This window comes from Peromyscus maniculatus, chromosome 2 (assembly GCF_049852395.1).
Source record: "Peromyscus maniculatus bairdii isolate BWxNUB_F1_BW_parent chromosome 2, HU_Pman_BW_mat_3.1, whole genome shotgun sequence".
Lineage (NCBI taxonomy): Eukaryota > Metazoa > Chordata > Mammalia > Rodentia > Cricetidae > Peromyscus > Peromyscus maniculatus.
This window is the reverse complement of record NC_134853.1, coordinates 168082516-168105820: the sequence shown is the minus strand read 5'-3', so window position 1 is coordinate 168105820 and position 23305 is coordinate 168082516. Positions and strand designations below refer to the sequence as shown.

At 47.0% G+C, this 23305-nt stretch overlaps 1 protein-coding gene and 1 long non-coding RNA gene across 4 annotated transcripts; one reads left to right on the top strand and one right to left on the bottom strand.

Annotated features, from left to right (window-relative positions):
* Positions 1 to 1050: 1050 nt before the first annotated feature.
* On the bottom strand, positions 1051 to 18174 carry Tnfrsf9 (TNF receptor superfamily member 9). 3 transcript variants are annotated; one of them, XM_042272684.2, is made up of 8 exons: positions 17999 to 18174; positions 16417 to 16538; positions 15730 to 15834; positions 12674 to 12811; positions 12007 to 12076; positions 10305 to 10423; positions 9311 to 9448; positions 1051 to 1312 (listed from the first exon to the last, which is right to left on the bottom strand). In XM_042272684.2, the coding sequence occupies exons 2-8, from the start codon at positions 16526 to 16528 to the stop codon at positions 1221 to 1223; spliced, it is 774 nt and encodes a 257-aa protein (XP_042128618.1). In that variant the 5' UTR covers positions 16529 to 16538; positions 17999 to 18174; the 3' UTR covers positions 1051 to 1220. The 3 variants fall into 3 exon arrangements, with proteins under 3 accessions (XP_042128618.1, XP_076421808.1, XP_042128619.1); XM_076565693.1 differs by having other exon boundaries at positions 10335 to 10423; positions 17999 to 18171; XM_042272685.2 differs by having other exon boundaries at positions 17919 to 18040.
* On the top strand, positions 15061 to 23305 carry LOC143272073 (uncharacterized). Its single transcript, XR_013049489.1, has 3 exons — positions 15061 to 15263; positions 22810 to 22909; positions 23012 to 23305. It is a non-coding gene; the product is annotated as an uncharacterized LOC143272073 (long non-coding RNA).

Genomic DNA, 23305 nt, shown 5'->3' with positions numbered 1-23305 from the left:
GTCACAGGTGTTCCCTCTTCTCAGTGTTTTGTGCCTTTCCTAGTTGGTACTTTGACCGATGAGCCTGACACAGAGCAGGCAGAAGTGTGAGGAAAGAGAGGACACAGGAGAGACACACTTGTGAACTCCTCTGAAGATCCCCCCTCAAACTCTGACAGGCCTTTTCCAGAGGGGCCTCCCACTCTCCAGACAGTGGAGGGAGGTGGTGTAGTAAGTGAGAAACCTGGGGAAACTGGGGTGGGGAAGCATAGTGCTTATTACATAGAGCCATACATGCATCCTATTTACACCTACACCGCACACACACACACACACACACACTTACATTGATTTTACAAGGATTTTAGCTGGACCACTGGTCTATGTAATCCAACTGAAACTGCCATTTTCTTCAGATTATCTATCTTGGAGTTCTTTGTGTGTGGGGGTGGGGGTGGTTTTTAGTTGTTTTTTGTTTTGTTTTTTGAGACAGAGTTTCTCTGTGTGGTTTTGGAGCCTGTCCTGGAACTTGCTCTGTAGCCCAGGCTGGCCTCCAACTCTGCCTCCCGAGTGCTGGGATTAAAGGCGTGTGCCACCAGCACCTGGCTAGTTGTTTGTTTTTTGGCACACGGTTACTCTGTACAGCCCTGGCTGGCCTGGAACTCGCAGAGACTGGCCTTCCCATGACTCCCTAGTGCTGGGATTAAAGGTGTGTGCCTTCACACCCAGCATTATATATCTTGTTAAGGAGAATCCAAAAATTGGTCTTTCACCTCCTGCTCTTCCCACACTCCTATTAAAAATGTCCAGGGCAGTGCTGGAGAGATGGTCCAGTGGCTAAGGCCATTGGCTGCCCTTGCAAAGGACACACACAGGTTTGGTCCCTAGTGCACAACTATCCATAACTTCACTTTCTGTGGATTCAACACCCTCTCTTCTGGTTTCAGCTGGCATCAGGAACCCACATGGTGTGTGTGCATGAGCGCGCACGCGCACACACACACACACACACACATACACACACACACATACACACACGCACACACACAGGCAAAACACTCATACACAAAGTTTAAAAATAAAAAATTTAACAATGGTAAAGACAAATCCGTTAGCGTTAGAAGAGGCTTGGATGGGGTGAGCGCTTGCACATTGTCCAGGATGGTGCTGGGAAAGGGCAGTGGGGTTCCTGTGCTGCTCCTCGATTTCCTGAGGACCCCCACATCTCCTGGGATGGCACATCACATCTCATAGCTTCCTCCTTCTTCTTCCTCTGGAAATCGGCAGCTACACGCATCTTCCTCTTGAGCTGTTCGAACGGCCATCTTAAATGCTAGGAAACAATGGACACAATGTAAGACACTTCCAGTCTCCTGCCTCAGACACAGTTCTGTTCCACAAGTCACACCCACAAACCTCCTCAATCCTAATTTGAGCAAACTTACCTACTAACCAGGTTAACAGCGTGCATGAGCTTTCTGGAGACGGCTTATTTTATCTTACTGTGTTTTGTTTTATTGTGTTGTTTTGTTTGCAGACAGGGTCTCACTCTATTGTCTGGGCTGACTTATAACTCTCTCTGTAGGTCAAGCCAGCCTCAGACATGTGGTAATCTCCTTAGGTCAGCCCCCCAGGTGCTGGCATTATAGGCATGCCTCAACATGTCAGGATTTCCTTCCTTCCTTCCTTCCTTCCATCCTTTCTTCATCTTTAAAAACCATTTTCTATATTTTATACAGTGGCTTACAAACAACAATAAACCAAATTTTGAGCCCAACTCACAGCACCATAAAGCATGGCTTACATTGCAGGCACAGTTGTGTATTTAATGCAGCAGCGCCCTGCCCCCACCCCACCTTTTTTTTTTTTTTTTTAATTTTGAGACACGGTTTCTCTGTATAACAGCCCTGGCTGTCCTGGAACTCACTCTGCAGACCAGGCTGGCCTCAGTCACAGATAACTGCCTGCCTCTGCCTCGAGTGCTGGGATTAAAGGCGTGCGCCACCACCGCCAGCTGTCTGCAGACTCTATTTCATTCTCACAAGTACTTCAGATTGGCTCCTTTTCCGTGTGACCTGTGGCACCCAGTTGTGTCCCACCACGTCTGCCTATGAAAGCAAAGAACTGATCTGCACAGCGGCGGAGGCTCTGTTACACGCAGCTGTGACCTCTCTGCCCTTCGGCTGAACAGCCTTCCATCTCTAGTTCTTTAAACTTAACAAAGCAAAAGGCCCTGTTCCAAGGCCATGTCGTCTATGTCCTAGATCCTATTTTAAAAGGGAGGAGGGGGAGGGGAGGGACGTTAAGTCAAGACTGAGAAACCCTGATGGGGCATCTTTTGAAATTACATCCAAAATTAACCAAAATAGTAGTGATTTGCTTCAGGGGGAAGATGCCTTCTTCCCAATATTTGCGGCTCTGTACTGTCTAAAAGTCCAGATATAACCCGGGAAACAAGCACAAGATGGTGGGAAGGTAGAGAGCTGAAGCTGAAGTTTTCCTGTGTCCCACCTGGCCCGGGGTCAGGACAAATCTCTCTCACCCGCCAGTCCTGCAGCCACTTGGACCCAAGTAAACTGTATGGCCTAGTGGCTCAGGCTTCTTGCTAGCTAGTTCTTACATCTTAAATTAACCCATTTCTGTTCATCTGTACCTTGCCACGTGGCTCATGGCTTACCAGGATCTTTACATCTTGCTTCTCATGGCAGTGGCAGCAGTGGCTGGTAGCGTCTCCTGACTCAGCCTTCCACTTCCCAGAATTCTCCTCTCTGCTTATCCCGCCTATACCATACTTCCTGCCTGGCTACTGGCCAATCAGCATTTTATTTATCAACCAAATCAGAGCAACACATTCACAGCATACAGAGTGATGTCCACAGCAGAGAGGAGAGGGCAGGATGGCCAAGACTCTCAGGGCCTAAGACGCAGCATGGCAGTAAGTGGTCTGGGTTTTCCTTCTGCCTCCTGTTCCCAGAGGGGAGCTGGAAGAGCGGGGAGCCTGGGGATCCCTGCACAGGGGTCGGAAAATCCTGCCCACTCCAGCTACGAGACCAGGGACAGAACAGCCTAGCAAGATGGGAAGCTTCTAGACAATCAGGGATTGTCACAGCAAAGGCCAGGGTCAGTTCTAGGCCCCTTAGGGAATGGGGCCTGTCACTCTGGCTAGACTGTGCCCAGGTTCACCTGCTCTTCCTCAGAGGAAGCCAGTGGAGAGTCACACTATACTGCCACCCCTGGTGCCACCCTTGAGATCTCATGGAGGCCACCTGGACAGCAGTAAGCAAGTATGATTTGTCATCTAAGCCAGGGTGGTGTCAGCTGGGGCCTGGAAGGATCTGCAGAGAATGACAGCAAGCCCTTCTAGGAAGTTTAAGGCAGAACTTCCTGGGAGTGGCCTCGGGGGAAGTCTGAGAAAACAAAGTTTAAATTAGACTCTAAGTCTCTTAACAGGATGGGTTTCAATGCAAAATCACTCATGCAACCTGGGAGATCTCGATGTGAGAGAGACAACTGAGTCACAGATGCTAGATGCTGGATAAGACAGACATTAGGATAAGAATTCCATAGTTGCCATCATCAACATGTCCAACAAGCAAGTAGGAAGACATCAGAAGCAAATGTGGACTAAAGGCTGGAGAGCCACTACAGTGGAGTGTGCCCAGAGTCCAAGGTAGGAGCATTGCTTGAGGCCAGGAGCTGAAGACCAAAGACTGCCCTGGGGAACACAGTGAGACCCAGATAGAGAATCCAAAGCAAACTAGTAGCTTCTTTAAAACTGAAAAATTGGCCGTGGGCAGCAGTGGCATTTAATCCCAGCAGATCTCTGAGTTCAAGGCCAGCCTGGTCTACAGAGTGAGTTTCAGGACAGACAGGGCTACAAGGAGAAAAACCTGTCTTGAAGAACAAAAACAAAACAAAACACACACAAAAAAAAAGAAAGGAAGGAAGAAAGATAGAAATGAAGAGAGAGAGAGAGAGAGAGAGAGAGAGAGAGAGAGAGAGAGAGAGAGAGAGAGAGAGAACTGGAGCTGGAGAGATAGCTCAGGGGTTAAGAGAGCTTGCTGCTCTTACAGAGGACCCAAGTTCAGTTCCCAGCATCTGTGTCAGGGAGCTCACAACCACTTGTAACACCAGCTCCAGGGGGTCTGTCTCCCTTTGAGATACACAGTGCACATACACATGGCGCTTCCATGGGCATATATACATTAAAAAATAAAAATACAGTTTAAGAAAAGTTTTTTGTTATGTTTTTAGAGACATGGTCTTTCTGTGCAGCCCTGGCTGTCCTGGAACTCACTCTGTAGACCAGGCTGGCCTCAAACACACGGAGATCCACCTGCCTCTGCCTCCCAAGTGCTGGGATTAAAGGTGTGCGCCACCACCACCTGGCCAGGAAAGTATTTTTTGTTTTTTTTTTTGTTTTTTTTTTTTGTTTTTTTTTTTTTTTTTGTTTTTTCGAGACAGGGTTTCTCTGTTCAGCTTTGTGCCTTTCCTGGAGCTCACTTGGTAGCCCAGGCTGGCCTCGAACTCACAGAGATCCGCCTGGCTCTGCCTCCCGAGTGCTGGGATTAAAGGCGTGCGCCACCAACGCCCGGCCAGGAAAGTATTTTTTAAAAGACTGAGGAGGTGGCTCAGTAATTAAAGCACTAGTCACCCACTCATAAAGGCTGGAGTTTGGCTCCCTAGAACCCCACAAACTGGGTATAGCAGCCTGGCTGTAATTCTAGCCTTGGGAGGTAGGGAGATGAGACCAGGTCCCCATAGCCAGCTGGCTAGCCAGGCTAGCCATATTGGTGAGCTCTGCGTTTGATGGGCAGACCCTGCCTCAATCAATAAGGTGAAGAACCAATCAAAGATGATTCCTAATGTCAACACAGGACCTCCCCATGCAGTCACCCACACAGGTATGCCCACATATGTGCAAAAATTTACAAGCACATGCACCACAGACACACACACACATGTAAATGGTGGTGGGGGGCATAAATACTCAGGCCTAAACCTAAAAAATCAGCATATGGGACTCACACTGTAAATTACGAAATAGGTAAGGTAAGAGAAAGCATAAATGGAAAGACACACTATGTTCACGGATTGGGATGGCTAATGGAGATTTCCTCCCAAGCTGGTCCACAAACTTCCTGCAATCCCTGTCAGGATCCCGGCTGACTATCTGTGGACACAGATGATAGTCTCATAAAATTTACGTGGAAATAGAAAAGAAACAGAATAAAGAACTAAAACGAATCTGAAAAAGATGACGAGGGACAGATAGTGGGTCCTCCACTCTACGCCATTTTAAGACTGGTTTTATGACTACAGTAACCAAGACTCTGGTGCTGGAATAGACGCACAGCTGGAACGGGGGGGCGGGGATGATCTGCGCCCCGACAAACACAGTCAATGATTTAGGGGTAGACAGAGCAGGGAAGACAATGTTTCCTCTGATTAACACCAGAGCAACTGGAGACACAGCTCCCACCCCTGAGAGAAAAATCTTGACCTTAATTTCTCACACTTTATCTCTAACTAACACAGCTTTAAATGTCAAATTCAAGCGTGAAAACGTTGAGACCCTAACACTGGGGGGGAAGTCTCAACCTTTCAGACCGAGGCTGCAGTGAGGGGGCCTGAGACTGGGGCCGGTGAGGCCGCTCAGCAAGCAGAGATGCGTGCTGCCTTTGATTGACAGCTTGAGTTTGATCCCTGGGACCCACGTGGTGGGAGGAGAGTACCTACGCCACAGGACTCCTCTGCCCTAAACACACACACACAGAGGCAGATGGAGGGAAGGAGAGACAGAAATGTAAAAAACACTATTTTTAAGTCAAATACAGATGATGTGGCACTCCTATGGCAAGATGGATGAGAGAGAGAGAGAGAGAGAGAGAGAGAGAGAGAGAGAGAGAGAGAGAGAGAGAGAGAGAGAGAGAGAGAGAAGCTGGGGGGTCAGCCAGTCAACCCAGCTTGGCAGAAGCAAGAGAGACTGCCTCTGCCATGTGGAAGGAGAGAACCTATTTCTGCAGGTTGTTTCTGACCTCAACATGCTCCCAGTGGCATGGGCACACACACAAACTAAGCAAAAATGAACTTAAAATTTAAAAACTAAAGCGCAATACAATTGTGTTTAAGAGACACAAAAAACTCATGTTCACATGAAACCTACACACAAGTATCCATAGATTTTTTTTTTAACATGTAAGAGTGAAAACAAGGGCTGATGAGATGGCTCAGTAGCTGAGAGCACTTGTCGCTCTTGAAAAGGGCCTAGTTCAGGTCCCAGCACCCACAGGCAGCACTCAGAACTGCCTCTAAGTCCAGTTTCGGGGAGCTGGCCTCCATGTGTTCCTGCATGCATGTGAGATACATAAAACTCATGCAAGCAAACATGTGTGACATAAATAAATAATAAGTACCTTAAAACAACAACCTGGAGTCAAAAATCAGAAACAGATGAGTGGCTGCCTGAGAAAGGAAAGGACTGAGAAGAAGGGCGAGCAGGGCTGGATCTTGGCTGTGCATAGTTTTGGGTTTGTTTTTGTTTGTTTGTTGGTTGGTTGGTTGGTTGTTTAGTCATGTAACCTATGGCCTTGAACTTGGGAGCCTCCTGCTTCAGTCTCCCACATGTTGGGGCTCCAGGCAAGCACCCCCAACACCCCGATTTACAAGTTCTGTCTTTCAGTGTTGTTCGGTACTTGGGTCTACAGACCTGACAAAGAGGCATACAGCCATGTGTGTTCTGTGCATCGTAGTCCTGGCCTCATTGTGATATCAGATTAGAGTCTTGTGAATGGCACGTGATGCTATTCTGCTCCTTGTTTGTGACTCTATGACTGTGTAATTACATAAAAATGAAAAGTTTTTTGTTTTTTTTAAATGACTACAAGTCCCTCGTTACTGATTATACCTTTGAAAACATGTTCACAGAAACCCTGTTGCCACTCTGGGTGGGAATATGGTGATGGTTCAAGGTAGTACAGAGGTCTCCTCCAGAAACAGAGCCCCGGGACGGAGAGGGAAAGACCACAGAAAACAGACAGACGTCTGCAGCTGGGGACAGAGTTCTTTCATTGATAAAGAAAGGATAGGTGGCCCTGTGGGAAGACTTCTCAGTGTAAGAAATCCAAACAGCCAATCAAAGTGAAAGGCATCTAACCTCAGAGCTCGTCAAGGAAATGCAAATCAAAACCACAACCAGCCACTGTTCCCACCCAGACATAAAAATAGCACTCACACCCCACTGAAGAGGCGTTCGATGTGGTCCCCATTATTTTTGGAAAAGTTTGACCCACCCACTTGGACAGGACTCAAGTTACTCATTCCCACATCTTTTCCCCTAGGTTAAAAAACAAGACCAAAGCTTGGGAAATGGTTCGGTAACTAGTGTTAGCCCTGAGAACATGAGAAGCGGAGTTCAGATCCCCAGCGCCACACACAAGGTCCAGGAGGGTGGTGACCACTGTGACCCTGGAAGACAGAGACAGGGTCCCTGGGGCAAGCTGGCTAGCTAGATGAGTCTATGATGAGCTCTAGATTCTACTGAGAGCAAGTGGGGGCACTCTAGGAAGATGCCTGACCCCAGCCTTGGTGTCTACACATACACATATGCACAACTACACACAGGCACACGCACACGTATGCACATGCACACCACACACACAAATACCCAGTTTAAAAAACCCACAGAACAGAACCTGTACTGCCATTTGAGAAAGAATGTAGGAGACTGGAATGTGGCCACAGGGGACTGGAACCCAACCTGTGGGTGAGTCCTTTTTCTCTTCCTTCCTTCCTTCCTTCCTTCCTTCCTTCCTTCCTTCCTTCCTTCCTTCCTTCCTTCCTTCCTTCCTTCCTTCCTTCCTTCCTTCTTTCCTTCTTCCTTCCTTCTTCTTCCTTCCTTCCTCCTCCTTCCTTCCTTCTTCCTTCTTTCCTTCTTCCTTCTTCTTCCTTCCTTTTCCCTTTCTTTCTTTCTTTCTTTCTTTCTTTCTTTCTTTCTTTCTTTCTTTCTTTCTCTCTCTCTCTCTCTCTCTCTCTCTCTCTCTCTTTTTCTTTCCTTCTTTCTTTTCTTCTTTTCCTCCTCCTTGTTTTCTTTCTTTCATATTTTAAGACAGGGTCTCACTATGTAGCCCTGGCTGTCCTAGAACGCACTCTGTAAACCAGGCTGGCCGTGAACTCACAGAGATCCACCCACCTCTGCCTCCTAAGTGCTAAGATTAAAGGCGTGTGCCACCACCACCCAGCCTCCTCATAGAATCATATTTAGCTTATTAATGGATGAAATCTGCCTTTGAAAATTTTCATTCTCTGTTATAGGGCACCTTACACCCACTTCAACACCATCCGGTTCTCTCTGCTTCCTCAAATACAGACCAGAGCTAAGGCCAAGGGTGTTTACCAACACAAGAAGTAACACTGGGTCGGGTGATGCTCTGTATGGGGATGTGTGTGTGTGTGTTCACATGTGTGCAAGTGCACACGTGTGTAGAGAGGTCAGAGGTCCACCTGTGTTTGCATGGTTTTTTTTTTTTTTTTAATGAGACAGGGTCTCTCACTGGCCTAGAATTTACCAACTAGGCAAGGCTGGGTGGGTAACAAGCCCCTGGGGTCTGCCTGTCACTGCCTGTCACGAGCTGTCCTGCATTGGGATTGCAAGCACACGCCATTGCATCTTTACATGGACCTGGTTTGCCAGCAAACACTCTACTCACTGAGTTATTCCCCCCCCCCCCACTTCTGAGGCAATGTTCTTTTCTGTTCCTCTGTGCCGTGGGCACCGGCTGACTGGGTACCCACACTTACACGTGCACAGTTATCTGGAACCACTGGGTACCCACACTTACACGTGCACAGTTATCTGGAACCGCCACATACTTGTCCCTTGTCTTCCCAACACTCTGGGTCTTGTTCGGTCCCCATCCCTTCCCTAGTGACATGCAGAGCACAATTCTCGTGGCTAGGGGGCCACCTTGTGCATTGTGGGGATGGAGAGCCTCCCACCCCCTACTCCAACTATTCCTCCCAGCCCCAAGTCACAAGTACCCCCAACTGCCTCCATACATTTGCCAATACCCTTGTGGGAACAAGTTTGTCCTGGTTTTGCAACCATTGTGTCAGCCAATCATATGTTCATAACTTAAAAAAAAAAAAAAAAAACCTAAGCTTACAAGAGGCTAGGTGAGTAAAGGCATGTGCTGTGCAAGCCTGAGGACCTGATTCGGTCCCTGAAGCCGGAGAAAACCCACTCTGCAAAGTTGTCCTGACTCCAGACTTGTGCCCTGCCCCCCCATCCTGTGTTGTGTTGGCCCTGCCCATCCTGTGTTGTCGGCCTTACGTTGCTTGAATATGTAGGGGAATTTCTTGCCGCTCCATCTGGCCACCAAGAACCAGAGAATGATGAAGAGCAGGAACAGCAGTATGGCCGAGGTCAGCGCCAGGAACACGGTAAGGACCTGCAAGGGGAGCCCTCCTTCTAGAGCAAGGAGAGAAATGCCAAAGTGTTTAGTGAGGACAAGCTGGATTTGAACTCGCCCCCCAAATACATGGGCTCCAGAGAGGCAGCACCCTGAGCACCCCTAACCCATAACTTAACAAGCTTAGATGACTTTACTGTTTTTTGTTTGCTCTGTTTCGTTTTTGAGATAAGGTCTCATGTATCCCAGGCTAGCCTCAAGCCCTATATGTACCTGAGGATGACCCGGAACTCCTGATCCTCCTGCCTCCACCACCAGAGTGGGGATTACATGTATGCACCACCATGCCCAAATTCATACAGTTCTGGGTTCGGAATCCAGGGCCTTTCCGGCATGGGGCAGGAGGGCTTTACCAACTGAGTCACATCCCAAGTCCTAAACCTAAGTGACTTTTAAAAATGAACCCAGATTTAATGATTTTTCCCAGAAGCCTACAGAAACTAAGTAGCCTGGACTACTGAGCATAGAGGAAACCCGAGGCCCTTCAGCTCCCTGGACTTGGCCTCTGGAATCGCATGTTACCGGTTTGGGATGAGGGTCACCATTACCGATTACTGATTGAGTAACAACACTCAGGGAAACAAGGCAGGCGCCGAGAGGGTGGTACCTCAGAGCTGCCTGCTGTGGGCAGAGCTGGGAGGCCCAGCCGTGCTGAGGACATCCCCTTAGAGGCTAACAGACTTGATGCATTTGTTTGGATGAGCTTTTTCACGGAGTCTTACTATGTAGCCCAGGCTAGCCTGGAACTTGCCGACCTCCTGCCTCAGCCTCTGTAGTGGAGTGATTCCAGGTGTGTCCCACCATACCCAACCATTCACTTTTATTTAATAGCAATAGAACACCTAGTTTTCTCACCAGAGGCCGGCACAGCGGTGGGGGAGGTACCTGGAGAGAGGCTGGCCAAAGCGGGCCCACAGACCACGTCCTTCTCCTGGGTCCCGTTCTCACGCACAGACTTTCCAGCTAGAGAGCAGCTTAGACAGGGCAAGAAAAAGAGTTCAGGCGATTAATTTGGGTGCAGAAGAGCACAGTGAAGCACCTGGTACGTGTCACCCCGTGAAGTAACCACGTCATGCCGTAGGTGGGCTCGGGCTCACGAGCAACAGGTAGATCATGTGAGAAAGTTCCACGTGACCCTCTGGCCTCCACCAGTTTCCCTCAGCTCTCAAGGTACGGTAGCCTCACCCCACTTCACCCACCCGGCAGGCTGGTCTCTCTCCCCAGGCTGAGGACGCACACACACTCTGTCTTATTCCATGACAGTGTAGTTCAGTCAACATGTTCTGCCTCATTTGTTGAGAGACCCTGTCCCCCAAGTTCTTGCTCCTTTGCTGACGTGGGCACAAGCGGAGCACAAATGGGCTTCCAGCAGCACCCCAGACAAAGCAGGGACGACCCCTGGGTCCCCTTCACAGAGTGACCTTCAGCAAGCGTGTAAAGCTTGTGTAAGCCTTGGTTTGCTCAGAGCTAAAAAGAGGGGCAGCCTGTGCTCCCAAGATTGGGGTTAAAGCAAATGAATGAGTCGCAGGGACACAATCTCACATGCTGGACACATTTAATGAATAACAACTGTTGTTGCCATCACCACCATCATCACCACCACCACCACCATCATCACCATCATCACCATCACCACCATCATCACCATCATCACCACCATCACCATCACCACCATCATCATCATCACCATCATCATCATCATCACCATCACCATCATCACCATCACCACCATCATCACCATCACTATCGGTATAATCATCATCACTATCATCACTAACATCACCATCATCACCATCACCACCACCAGCACATAGGCTTTTTCTTTTTCTTTAGAGCCCTGTTCATGTCCCATTTTACACAAACTCACTTGAATATTTTAATCAATTTAGGCTGAAAGACCTTTTTAAAAAACATTCCAGTCTGTTACCCACCAGGACATTTGTAAAACATTATAAATATGTAACCAAAGTAACAAGAAAACTCAGTTTCTACTAAGAAAATCAAACATTTAAAATGTGATTTTCATCATCAGAGCCCACATGACTGCCCGTTTACCGTCACAATCTCTGAGACAGCATGATTCCCAGACCACTGCAGTCCTGGCACCATCAAACCTCACCAGCACCAGTGCCAACCCTGGAGGCATGAGCACATTTGGACCCTTGCTACCGGCTGTGCCCTCCAGTGGCTAGCACACCACCACATGGGTGTGAATGACACACTGTAGAGACAGACGGCTGTACCCTGCCCTGTCACGCTCAGTGATGACCCTGAGCACTTACTATGGGCCAGCCAAGAAGGGAAGGTGACAAGCAAGACATCAGAAACAGAGAGCTGAGGACCCATCAAGGCAGAGGGCGGCAAGCTCCACCAGACCGCTCACTGCACACCAGCATGTTTTCTGAGGAACGCCCACATTCAGACAAGACTGTGACCTCACGGAGTTCCTGTCACCTGGGGTGTGTCGCTGTGGATCTACACTCCAGGGACAGTGCTCTTCCTTTTCAGTTTGTCTCAGGTTCTTTATGTTGTGAGGAAAATGAGAATATATACGTACTTTGTCCAGGGTCGACAGTGGCCACCACCGTTCTGATCATTAAACGTCCCGAAGCCACAGTTTTTACAACCTTGAAGAAAAGTTGAGAATCAATCGGAGGCATTTTAGCATTTTACAACTTCCCTTGTGATGAACAAGTGGCTTGATTTCATTAGGTTAGCCTGTGCAAACTGCTTCATGATTATTTTAAAGATTTAATCTTTTATTCATATGTATGTGTGCATCTATCTGTATTGCATATGTGCATGTGAGTGCAGTACCCACAGAGTCCAGAAGAGGGCATCAGGTCCCCTGGAGCAGCCTGATGTGGGTGCTGGGAACTGAACTTGAGTCCTCTGCACGAACAGCAGTCACTCTTAACTGAGCCATCTTTCCAGCCCCTGCTTAGTGATTCTTGAATTGAAACCCTGAGATTTCTCATTTTCAGTCTAATCATATAAGGAATATTGTGTATATCTAAAATGAGCAAAAATACATGGCTCTGATGATGAACACAATGTCCTGGTTTCTGGTTATTTCCGTATATGGAAACACAGTAGAATACATAATGGAATACAATTCAAACACAGTGTTAGCACAGTATACTGCATCTCTGTCGAGGTTCTCAAACCCTAAGAAACATGTCTCCATCACAAACTTGAGCTGGGTGGAGAAAGAGCACACCTACCCTGCTCTGTTAATTCCTGGCCTGGCTTGCAGTCCTTTTCACACCTGGCACACTTTGGCCCGAAGCAGTGGAGTCCCTCGGTGCATTCACACTCTGCGTCACTGGTCGGGGAGCAAGGCTTCTTGAACCTGAAATAACCTACAAAGGCCCAGCTCTGTGTTACCCTTGACCTCCAAAGTGGGAAACAAATTTTTCTTCTGCAGTTTAAATATATGTGTGTGTGTATGTGCATATATATGTATGTATGTGTATACATGTATATATGTGTGTATATGTATGTGTATATATGTGTGTAAATATATATATTCATTTCTCTGCTCATAATGTTAGTGACATTATAACTTTAGAATGTTGTGTTCACCTAATTACTGTCTTTTTGTGAAGTAGGGCCTCATCGTGTAGCCTAGCGTAGGCTTAAATTAAAATTCTCCTGCCTCAGTCTCCTAGTGCTGGGATTTGTGCCACAATGCCTGGCTTATATTGTTCTATTTTCAACCCCCATTAAGATATTTTTACATGCTGGGCGGTGGTGGCACATGCCTTTAATCCCAGCACTTGGGAGGCAGAGGCAGGCAGATCTCTGTGAGTTCGAGGCCAGCCTGGTCTCCAAAGCGAGTTCCAGGAAAGGCGCAAAGCTACACAGAGAAACCCCAGAGAAACCCTGTCTCAAAAAACAAAAAAAAGAGAGAGAGAGAGAGAGAGAGAGAGAGAGAGAGAGAGAGAGAGAGAGAGAGAGATTTTTACACTTTGCTTGCTAAAAGCTTTTCTTGGGTGGGGAGGCAGTTCAGGGGTAGCATGCTTGCCTAGCATGCCAAAGCCCTGGGTCCCATCCCCAGCACCTCATAAACTGTGTGGTGGTGCTTGGCTGTAACCTCAGCATTGGGGCAGGAAGATCAGAAGTTTGAGGCCAGCCTATGCTATGAGACCCTATTTAAAAAAAAAAAAAAAAAAAAAAAAAAAGCCAGGCATGGTAGTGCACACCTTTAATCTCAGCACTCCAGATGTAGAGGCAGGTAGATCTGAGTTCCAGGCCAGCTTGGCCTATAGAGTAAGTTCCAGGTCATCCAGGGTTACATAATGAGACCCAGTCTCAAAACAAAACACAAACAATAACAAAAACCTTTTCGTCAAAGGAGTATTTCCTCTATTATTTAAAAAATTTAGCAAAAAGTGATAGCCAGCCAGTGGCCAGGTCAGAGGAGCAGCAGATGGCAAGTGACTTCAGGGGACCAGTCCACCAGCATGCAAGGCACTGATGAGTGAATCTCAGACAGGCGAGGCCCCAAGAGCCTCGGCCCAGAAAGTCTGTTACTGCTGTGTCTTTTACATGTTTGCCGCTGCCATTTTTCTCTGGTATCTGGCATGGTGTGAATGGGCGTGGGGGGAAAACCACTGCCCTTAATGTGGTGTGATCATCTCATGGAAACATCCTGTTCTAGTGGGCATTTTTACCTGTGGATTATTATGAAGATGATTTCCTCCTAAGCTGTACTGTTTAACTGAAGCAATGATTTTATACGATAATAGTGTTAGTTTAAATAGGATGTTGATGATTGAGGGTCTTTAATAAATGTAGTGAGGGATTATGATAGAGGTTGGCTTAGTGGGAAAACTAATATAGGTAAAAGCAAGATATGGTGTTTCCCCCGCCCTGATAAAATGGGGGCTGCAGAGGACAGAAAATAAGAACAAGGAAATGTCACACAGCTAGTTTCTCCTGAGGAGCCATGTAGACTGTGGCTTAGGTTAATGGTTAAGAAAAACAACTGAGTCCCAGAGGCTGGGTTAGCTCAAGTTCTTTTAATCTTAATGTTGAGAGATGTGTTCACAGGTTTCAGTGTGCATCATTGCTGAAACAAAGCTTTAACTATGACTTAAGGTTAGATTAAGCTGTTTTTGTTGATGGCTTTGAGGTAAAAATAAAATCTTGGAAAACAATTTAAAGACACTTCTAATAGCTGAGCAAGGGCCCTGTTGAGGTCAGAGAACAAGGACAATGAGATAGCCTGGCTATTGCTGGCTGAAGTACCTTTCTTGCTAGGATGGGCTGGTTATCAAGGGTGATGATACCTTGTACCCATTTCTGCCCTCGGCTTCCTGATATAAAAACTTGTTGATGAATGGGTATGCAGCCTGAGGATTGAAAGTAGAGCTGACTGATTGTTTTTCATATAGAAAACTTTAGATTTAAGATTCTTATAAGATTACCTGTTGAGATAAATAATAAAATGATTGGTTCTTTCTTTGTAACTGAAAAAAATGCATCCTGCCAGTAAAAGAACTGGCTGAGAAAAATACCTTGCCTACACTCTGTTAATTTATAACAAGTTTCTTGGACATCGATGTACGTGGGTTCTTAGGACAAGTCGTTTTTCACCTGTAATACGTTAAATGTTTAATCATGTAAGGGAGATGAAAAACATGCTGTTTTTTACATGTATACATTGTAATCATTCACTTAAAAATAGTGTGTAACCTCACTATAATTTTTATATTGCTTTCAAGATTTTGCTGGGGTACATAAGCTGTAAGGGAAAAAAATAAAGTTAGAAGGAAAACATCAAGAGAGACAGAAGACATCTGAATAGAGGTAAGAAAAGAAACAGAGAACAAAGAGAGAAGATGATGGAGAAACCCTAAAGGGGTGTGTGTGTGTGTGTGTGTGTGTGTGTGTGTTTCCTTTTTCACCAGACCCAGAGAGTTTAGTTTACTCCCTCAGATAGAAAAGTCAAGTTGAATGATTAGTTTGCTGACTTCACTGGATCCCCCAACCCCTGAGCTGCTGGAGGCTGGTCTTCAAGGCAGTGGTAAGAGCTATTCCATGAAATATTTGCCTACACCTGCTGTGGACAGAGGCATCAGCACCTCTGTGAAGCTTGAGATTTTAAATAGAGAGCAGTTAGTAAAGAGAGACCAAAGCTGGTCTCTCCCCCTGCAGTCCTAAAGACGGAGACACCTCAGTTTGAAGCAGACCTCCAGACTTGGGAGGCTGAAGATCACAAGTTCCAGTCCAGCTTGGGCAACAGCAAGATCTCAAAACAGACAAGCAGACCTACCTACACACACTTTGCAGATGTTGCAATACGGCTGTCCACCCCTGGTGGAGTAAGTGCTTGGAGGACATCTGGTACAAACTGGATTGTCTTTCTTGCAGAAGGTACCTGAAAGGCATCATAGGTTTCTGTGTCTGACAATACTCGATCATCACTCAAAGCATTATGAGGAAATCAAAATAAATGCTCCGTCTGTCCTCTAGGCATCATGGTAATAGACATGTTTATGGATTGGCATTTTAAGACTACACATTTGCTGAGTGACCCTTAGCATAATCCAGCAACTAGGATTAATAACATTAATAACAACATATGAATGCTGTAAAAAAGAAATCAAGAGAAGAAAACCTGGATCTGTTGAGCAAGACTAGACTCCTCTGGGAGATCTGGGCCTGGGGACAGGAGCCAGGAGAAGAGTACCACCGCCACCTGCTTGCGCCTTGCTGCAGAGTGCACCCCGTATACAAGGCCGACCTTTACCTGGTGCTGTCCTGAGCCTCTCCCGGGACCTTCCACGCACCCCTGAGACAGCTTCTCTGATTGTACTCAACCGGCAAAGTTGAGGTGCCGGGGTTCAGTGAGCGAGCTGGGTCCTCACAGCCACTATCTTGTATCCAGCAGCCTTTGCTAGCCAAGCTACCCAAACCGAGTTTTCCAGTCAGAAAAAGCAGCTGTCGGTCTGGTACTCACCAGCCTCACACTTGTCACAGGAGTCCTGCAGGGCTCTCGTCCTCCTGGTGCCCACCAGCAGCAGCACAGCTACCACCATGTAGCAGCTGTTTCCCATGACAAAGTCTCGCATACATATGACACTAGCAAAGAAGATTCCAAAAGAATTTCAATCAAACGAGCTGCCCTCTTGCTGGTAGTGTGGCTCAATTGGTAGGGTGCTTGCTTAACATGCACTGGTACTTCAGAAACCATAGTGGTGGCCCATGCCTGTAACCCCAGCATTCAAGAGGTGGAGGCAGAAGGATCAAGAGTTCAAGGTCATCCTCAACTGTAAAGTGAGTTCAAGGCCAGCCTGGACTACATGAGACCCTGTCTTTAACAGAGGGGGTAATCTCACAAATGCCATTCTGTAAAATACAAGCAAGGTGGGTTTTTCTTCCAGAACTATCTACATTGCCACCAATACTTAAACAGTTCTGTGGGGCTTTAAGGAGAATTAAGATTGAATATTGGGGCTGGAGAGATCGTGCAGGGGTTGAGAGCACACACACTGCTCTTGGAGAGAACCCAGGTTTGGTTTCCAACACACATGTTGGGTGGCTCACAACTGTCTATAACTACAGCTCCAGGGGACCCTATGCCTCTGGCCATCTGCACTCAAGTGTGCATACCCACATACACACACAATTTAAAATTTAAAAATCTATTTTTTAAAAAGTCTGGAATATTAAGGAAGCATAGCAAATTCATAGATCATTCTACAACAGCCCCAGACTTGGTGCATGTCCACCAAAGCCCAGGGTGGAATCTCATGTTCTTCACAAATCCAGGGACAGTGAGAGCAGGAACATTAGGTACTTTCAGGTCCTTGGCATGGACATCTGTATTGCAGCCATGCTGCCCTTGAAACAAAGTCCTAATGATGAATGCCATCTAATGGTCCCTTCAGTGAGAGGGGAGCCCATGGTTATTGCTCTGTCCTCTTTGACTGGATATTTAATTGTTCCAACTTTGAAAGACCTCTGTTAAATTTCACGTCAGAGAGTTTCTTAAGCACAGACCTGAACTTGCCAATTTTGAGATTTGAAGCTTGAAAAAAACAAACAAATAAAAACGGCAGTTAAAAAATCCTGGGGCTAGGGCTGGAGCTCCTCAGTTGGTGGAGTGCTTGTCTAGATGCGTGGAGCCCTGGGTTCCTCCCCTGGCACTCTGTCAGGGACAATGGTTCACACCTGTAATCCCAGCACCCAGGAGATGAAAGAAGGAGAATCAGAAATTCAGGGTCATCCTTGGCTATACAGAGAGTTTGAGACTAGACTGGGCTACATGAGAGCCTTTCTTTAAGAAGAAAGAAAGAAAGAAAGAGAGAGAGAGAGAGAGAGAGAGAGAGAGAGAGAGAGAGAGAGAGAGAGAAAGAAAGAAAGAAAGAAAGAAAGAAAGAAAGAAAGAAAAGATGGGGAGGTAACTTCATTTTTCTTGGTCTTTATATAGTTGACTATGAGATAGAAGTCATAACTTACAAGGAAAGAAGTCTAGGAATCTGCAGTGAGAACGCAGCCCATCCTTACTTCTCTGGTCCCCCAGTCCCATGCAGACAAACCTTGTGATCTCAGGGCAGTGAAGAACCTTCTGCTCCGTCAGAAGCTCAGCGAAATTCTGCCGCCCCAGAAGACCACAGGTCAAACACAGGACTTGGTGACTCAACTGAGCACGAGGGGCCTCCTGGGAAATCCCCAGCACAGTTCTGGGAGGCTGTTCATCTCCTCGCCACTCAAAATCCCCATCCCCAGTACCCAGTACTTGATACTGTCACTTTGAAAGGGTTTTGGAATCAGTTGTCGACCCTTAGGACATTTCCTAAAGAACTTTAGGGAAAAGATTTGGTCACTTAACGTAGTCCTTTTTCTATGCCAAAGCTTTTGGTGTGTCCTTAAAATATTGGAGACTTAAGGGGTGGGGCGAAACTAAATAGTGCCTTTGCCACAAACCATCTGCTAAACTATAAAAACAGAGGCCGTGCCTCTGAAGCCCAGGACGCAGCTTCGCTGTGGAGAGTGCTGCCCAACCCTCTAAGGGACGGGGGATCAGTCTCATTACTGTTGATATTAGGATGCCCGTGTGCAAATGAGAAGGCTCTAGATGTGGGGGATCCTCAGGTGAAGGGTGAGCAGGATGTGCTGTGTCAGTGTGCGTGAGACTGGGGAGGAAGGAAAAAATGCGGGCAGGGTGGAAGGCGGGGCGCTCACAGGCACTGGGTGATGGTACTGGGCAAAGTGGAACCCCGTGAGGATTTTTAGAGAAACGTTAAATTGAGTGGGGAAAAAAGTGGGAGAGAAGAAGGGTGAAGAAAAGCAAAGGGGAGGAGGAGGAGGAAGAGAATGGGAGGGAGGAGGGAAGGAGGAGGAAGAGGAATGGAGGAAGTGGTTGCTATGGAAACTGAGATGAACTTGTTCATCAAGTGACTGAAGATGCTCAGGAGAACGTAGCCCGGGTGGGAGGGGCGACCACAGTGAGACAGGCTGGACACAGGTACACAGCTACAATTCCAGCACCCGCAAGGCTGAAGCAAGATGATGAGTTCTGCGTTGCAAGTCTGCCTGAGTTACACAGCAAGACCTTGTCTTTAAAAAGGGCAGTTGTATCTAAAATAGTTGGACTTCCCACCGGAATTCAGATGGCAAGGAAATATTTTTTCCCACAAGAGAAATGGAGGCTTGCTGTTGGACCGGGGGTTGAGGGAACAGAAGGCCCCTGACATTCAGTAATACACTTATGTGCTAAACATGTTCCAGGACTAAAGGAGGCCAACCACGTCACTACCCTCATTAGAAACTTCCAGTGGAAGGGCTGGAGAGGTGGCTCTGTGGTTACAATTGTGTAGTGTTCTTAAAGAGGATCTGAGTTTAGTTCCCAGCATCCACACTGGGCAGCTGACCATGACCTGGAACTCTAACTCCAGGGGAAATCCGGCGCCCTCTTCTGGAGTCCTTGGGAACTTGCATTCATGCACACATCCACTACATACATATACATGATTTAAAAATAAAAGGGGCTGGAGAGGTGGCTCAGTGGTTGAGTACATACTGCTCTTGTAGAGGGCCAAGTTCAACTCTCAGCACCTGTACCAAATGGCTCATAACTGCCAGGAGCTCCAGCTCCAGGGGAATCCAGTGCTTTTGGTCTCTGCAGGCACTGGTGCACACACCCACACACATGTACATAATTTAAAAATAGTTAAATAAATCCTTAGAAAATAAATCTTGAAAAATAAACTTCCAGTGGCTTCTTGTGCCCACATACAAAAGCTGGGACCTACAGCTCACCCTAATACGGCCCCATGTCCTACAGTGTAAACTTCAACCTTCAAGGTACACAAAGTTCAGTAGATTTTAGTATATTCACTATGCTATGGAACTATCACTTTTAGTTAATTACATAACATCCCCATCAAAAAGAAATCCCAGGGCTAGAGAGTTGGTTTGGTGGCTAAGAGCACCGGCTGTTCTTGTAGAGAACCTAGGTTTGATTCCCAGCATCCCACATGGTAGCTCACAACTGCCTATAACTCTAGTTTCAGGAAATTTGATGCCTCTTCTGACCCTCTCAGTCACTGCATGCATATGGTGCACATATACTCACACACAAACACACACAAACACACATGCACATAAGTTTTCCTAGTTTTTTGAGACACTGTCTCAGTATGTAGCCTTGGCTGGAACTCACTCTGTAGACCAGGCTGGCCTAGAAACCACAGAGATCTACTTGTACCTGTCTTTACCTTCTGAGTGCTGGGGACTCCCAGAGATCCACATGTGCCACCATGCCCAGCTTTTAAGAAATATTTAAAAACAGAAATCCCTAAAGCCGGTGTGGTGGTGCATACCTTTGATGCCAACACTCGGGAGGCAGAGACCAGCCTGGTCTACAGAGTGAGTTCTAGGACAGCCAGGGATACACAGAGAAACCTTGTCTCAGGAAACAAACAAGAAAACCAAAATCCCACATATATTGTATCTCCCAGAAGCTTTAATCTTGTCCCTGAGACTAATCTTGTCTCTGTGTACAGTCTCTTCTAGAAATTCATAAAATATAATTAGCCAATCCGTGGTTTTCTGACTTGCTTCTTTCACTTTGCATATTTTTAAGATCCATTAATGTTGTAGAATGTATTGATACTTCATTCCTTTTCTTGGTGTAGTAATATTCCTTAGAAGGATATATCACATTCTGTTTATCCGTCCAGCAGCTGATGGACATTTGAGTGGACATTGCTTCCACTCATGACCTTTATGCTGCCATTCAGGCATGCCATATGCATACCTGAATCATTCTCTTTGGGGTACACCTAAAGGTGGAACTCCTGTGCCAAGTTCTAGTTGAGTTTCACTCTGGGGTTTTCCACAGCAGCTGCGTCAATTCGCAGCTCCGTCGGAAGTAAACAGAGCTTTCGAGTTCTCCACACACTGACGGTGATGATTTTTTCCATTAAAGAAAAGTGGTAGGCCATCCTGGAGGTGTTGAGGTGGAAACTCACTGAGGATTGATTTTCTGTCCCAGGATTCTGACTGCTTGAATCCCGCAAGGGCAGGAGTGGGGGCGTGGTGTGATGGTTCCGAGGCCACATTTGGCCATCAGTCTGACCAGGATGAATCCAGACACTGACATTTATGGTCATGTGACCTTAGACAGATGATTTTTTTTTTGCGCCCATAAGTCTCTGTTTACCCAATTGGACTTTATAGCAGTTCTGGTCCATCCTGTGTATTGAGGACCAAAGGAAACAAGCCAACGCTAGTTACATAACTCACTACCTGGCATGCATGTCCTAAGAAAACAGAACTCTCACAAGATGTGGTTTTGAAATATTCCACCTCCAGCCTCCCACCACAATCATCAATAAAGCAGCTACAAGCTGGGTGATGGTGGCCCACGCCTTTACTCCCGTCACTCAGGATGGGCAGAGGCAGGCAGATCTCTGAGTTAGAGGCCAGCCTGGTCTACAGGGAGCATTCCAGGACAGACAGGGCTACACAGAGAAACCCTGTCTCAAAACCCAGACCAAGCGCTGGAGAGATGACTCAGAGGTTAAGAGCACTGACTGCTCTACCAGAGGTCCTGAGTTCAGTTCCCAGCAACCACATGGTGGCTCACAACCGTATCCAATGAGATCTGGTGCCCTCTTCCAGCCTGCAGGCATACATAAAAAATAAATAAATCTTAAAAAAAAAACAAAAAACAAAAAACAAAAAGCAGCTCCAGGAGGAAAAGAGAGTGACTATCTAGGAATGTACCCTGTGAGCTTTGCAGAGTCGTCCTGCTCTGACTTTGGTGACCGGAAGTCAGTCTGTCACACCATAAAAAGACACACAGCCACACTGCCAATCAGATCACCTCAAGTTTTCAATGTCATGGGCTGACCCAGTGGCCATATCATGTACCGTATGCATGTGCTCTGTGCCCCTGCTGCACGGTGACATTTAGCTGAGTGCTGCCCACTCCTGCCATCTGGGTGTTTGTGGGCAGAGCTGTCACCTCCCCTGAAGTGACGTCACTCCTTTTCCAGCACAGTGACATTCACTTGGGCCCCTACACCTGTGACACATGTCTCCACTGAGCTAAGAGATTCTCAAGATTAGTTTTATCAGCCTGCAGCTGAACCAGACCAACCGATTCAGGAGTGCTTTCATCACATCCCTGCAGCTGTGCGTGATAAAATCACCACGGCAACAGAGGGCGGATGATACCAAAGAGCTTAGATGGTCATTTGCTTTATCCATTTTGTCTTTCTAATCTTTCAAATGCAATTTAAAAAATCACAAAACTACAAAATCTTCCCAGGTTCAGACAGTGAGCATCAGCCCTTGACAGTATCAATAAAACTGTTCCCGCTACATTCTGAGATCTTAGTCTGAGCCGGGGCCAGCTCTGTATGGTTTAATTGCCTGTGTGTCTCTGAACATCTCAAGTGAGTGTCACTCTGGGGCTGGGCGGCATGAAGTCCCATCTGTCTAAGGAGATAAAGAAGAAGTTTACGAGAAAGACCAAGATGCCGAGCACAGTCTCGCACACCAGCAAACCCAGTACTTGGAGGAGGATCAGGAGCTCAGGGTCATCCTCAGATACATAGTTTGTTCAGGACCAACCTGGGCTATTTGAGAATCTATAAAAGAGAGAGGCAGGGAGGGAAAGACAGGGAGACGGGGGAGGGGGGGCAGTCAGAAGAGAAAAGAAAACTAAAAAGGAAAACAGCCCCTTGCTCTGAAAAATGCTTCTGTCCCCTTGGGAACATTTTAGAGATATCTAATCCAAGGACTGTTACCTGCCCTTGTGACCTTTACCCCATACCCTGGACAGCTGTCCAGTAGGTAATCATCAGATAAGACATTTATTCACTTGGAATACCAACAGGAGCTGACCTGGAGGAGAGAGATCAAACAGAAGTTGGACAAAGGAAAGTGGACAGAAACTACGGAAAAGAGCCTTCCTGAGGAAGGAAGCAGCATGTGAGGTGAGATGCTGACGCCAGCCTGCTGGGCTGCCTCCGGCTTCTGCGCTCTCCCTGGGAGGTGTCCACTGCACATTGGTGGCTCATATTTACACCTTACCTCAGATCAGCCACACTGCCCCGGTCCTGCACAGTGCTCAGAACAGAGTATCCGTGGAGACCCACACATAGTATCCAGATAATCAGAAGAATCTATCAGGTAAGACCTGTTAAATAAGAGCTCTCCGGCCCAGGCCCACAGACACAGAGTTAGCAAGCATCTGTGCCTATGACTGGGACCTGGCAGGTGCCGTCCACCCATCACCATGCTGGGAGGGCTGGTGGCAGGGCTGCCCCTGCCTCCTAGACACAGAGGATGCAACACACTCCTGTACAACCAACTTCTGTGTAGGAATATTC

Bases quoted from the DNA above. Each gene is read 5' to 3' on its own strand.
- Tnfrsf9 (XM_042272684.2), bottom strand. From the start codon at position 16,528: ATGCGAGACTTTGTCATGGGAAACAGCTGCTACATGGTGGTAGCTGTG. The intron at 10,424-12,006 runs GTACGTATATAT...GCCCTGTCTAAG, and splicing joins CACTGTCGACCCTGGACAAA to CTGCTCTCTAGCTGGAAAGT. The intron at 1,313-9,310 runs GTAAGGCCGACA...ATTGTTTCCTAG, and splicing joins CCCCTACATATTCAAGCAAC to CATTTAAGATGGCCGTTCGA.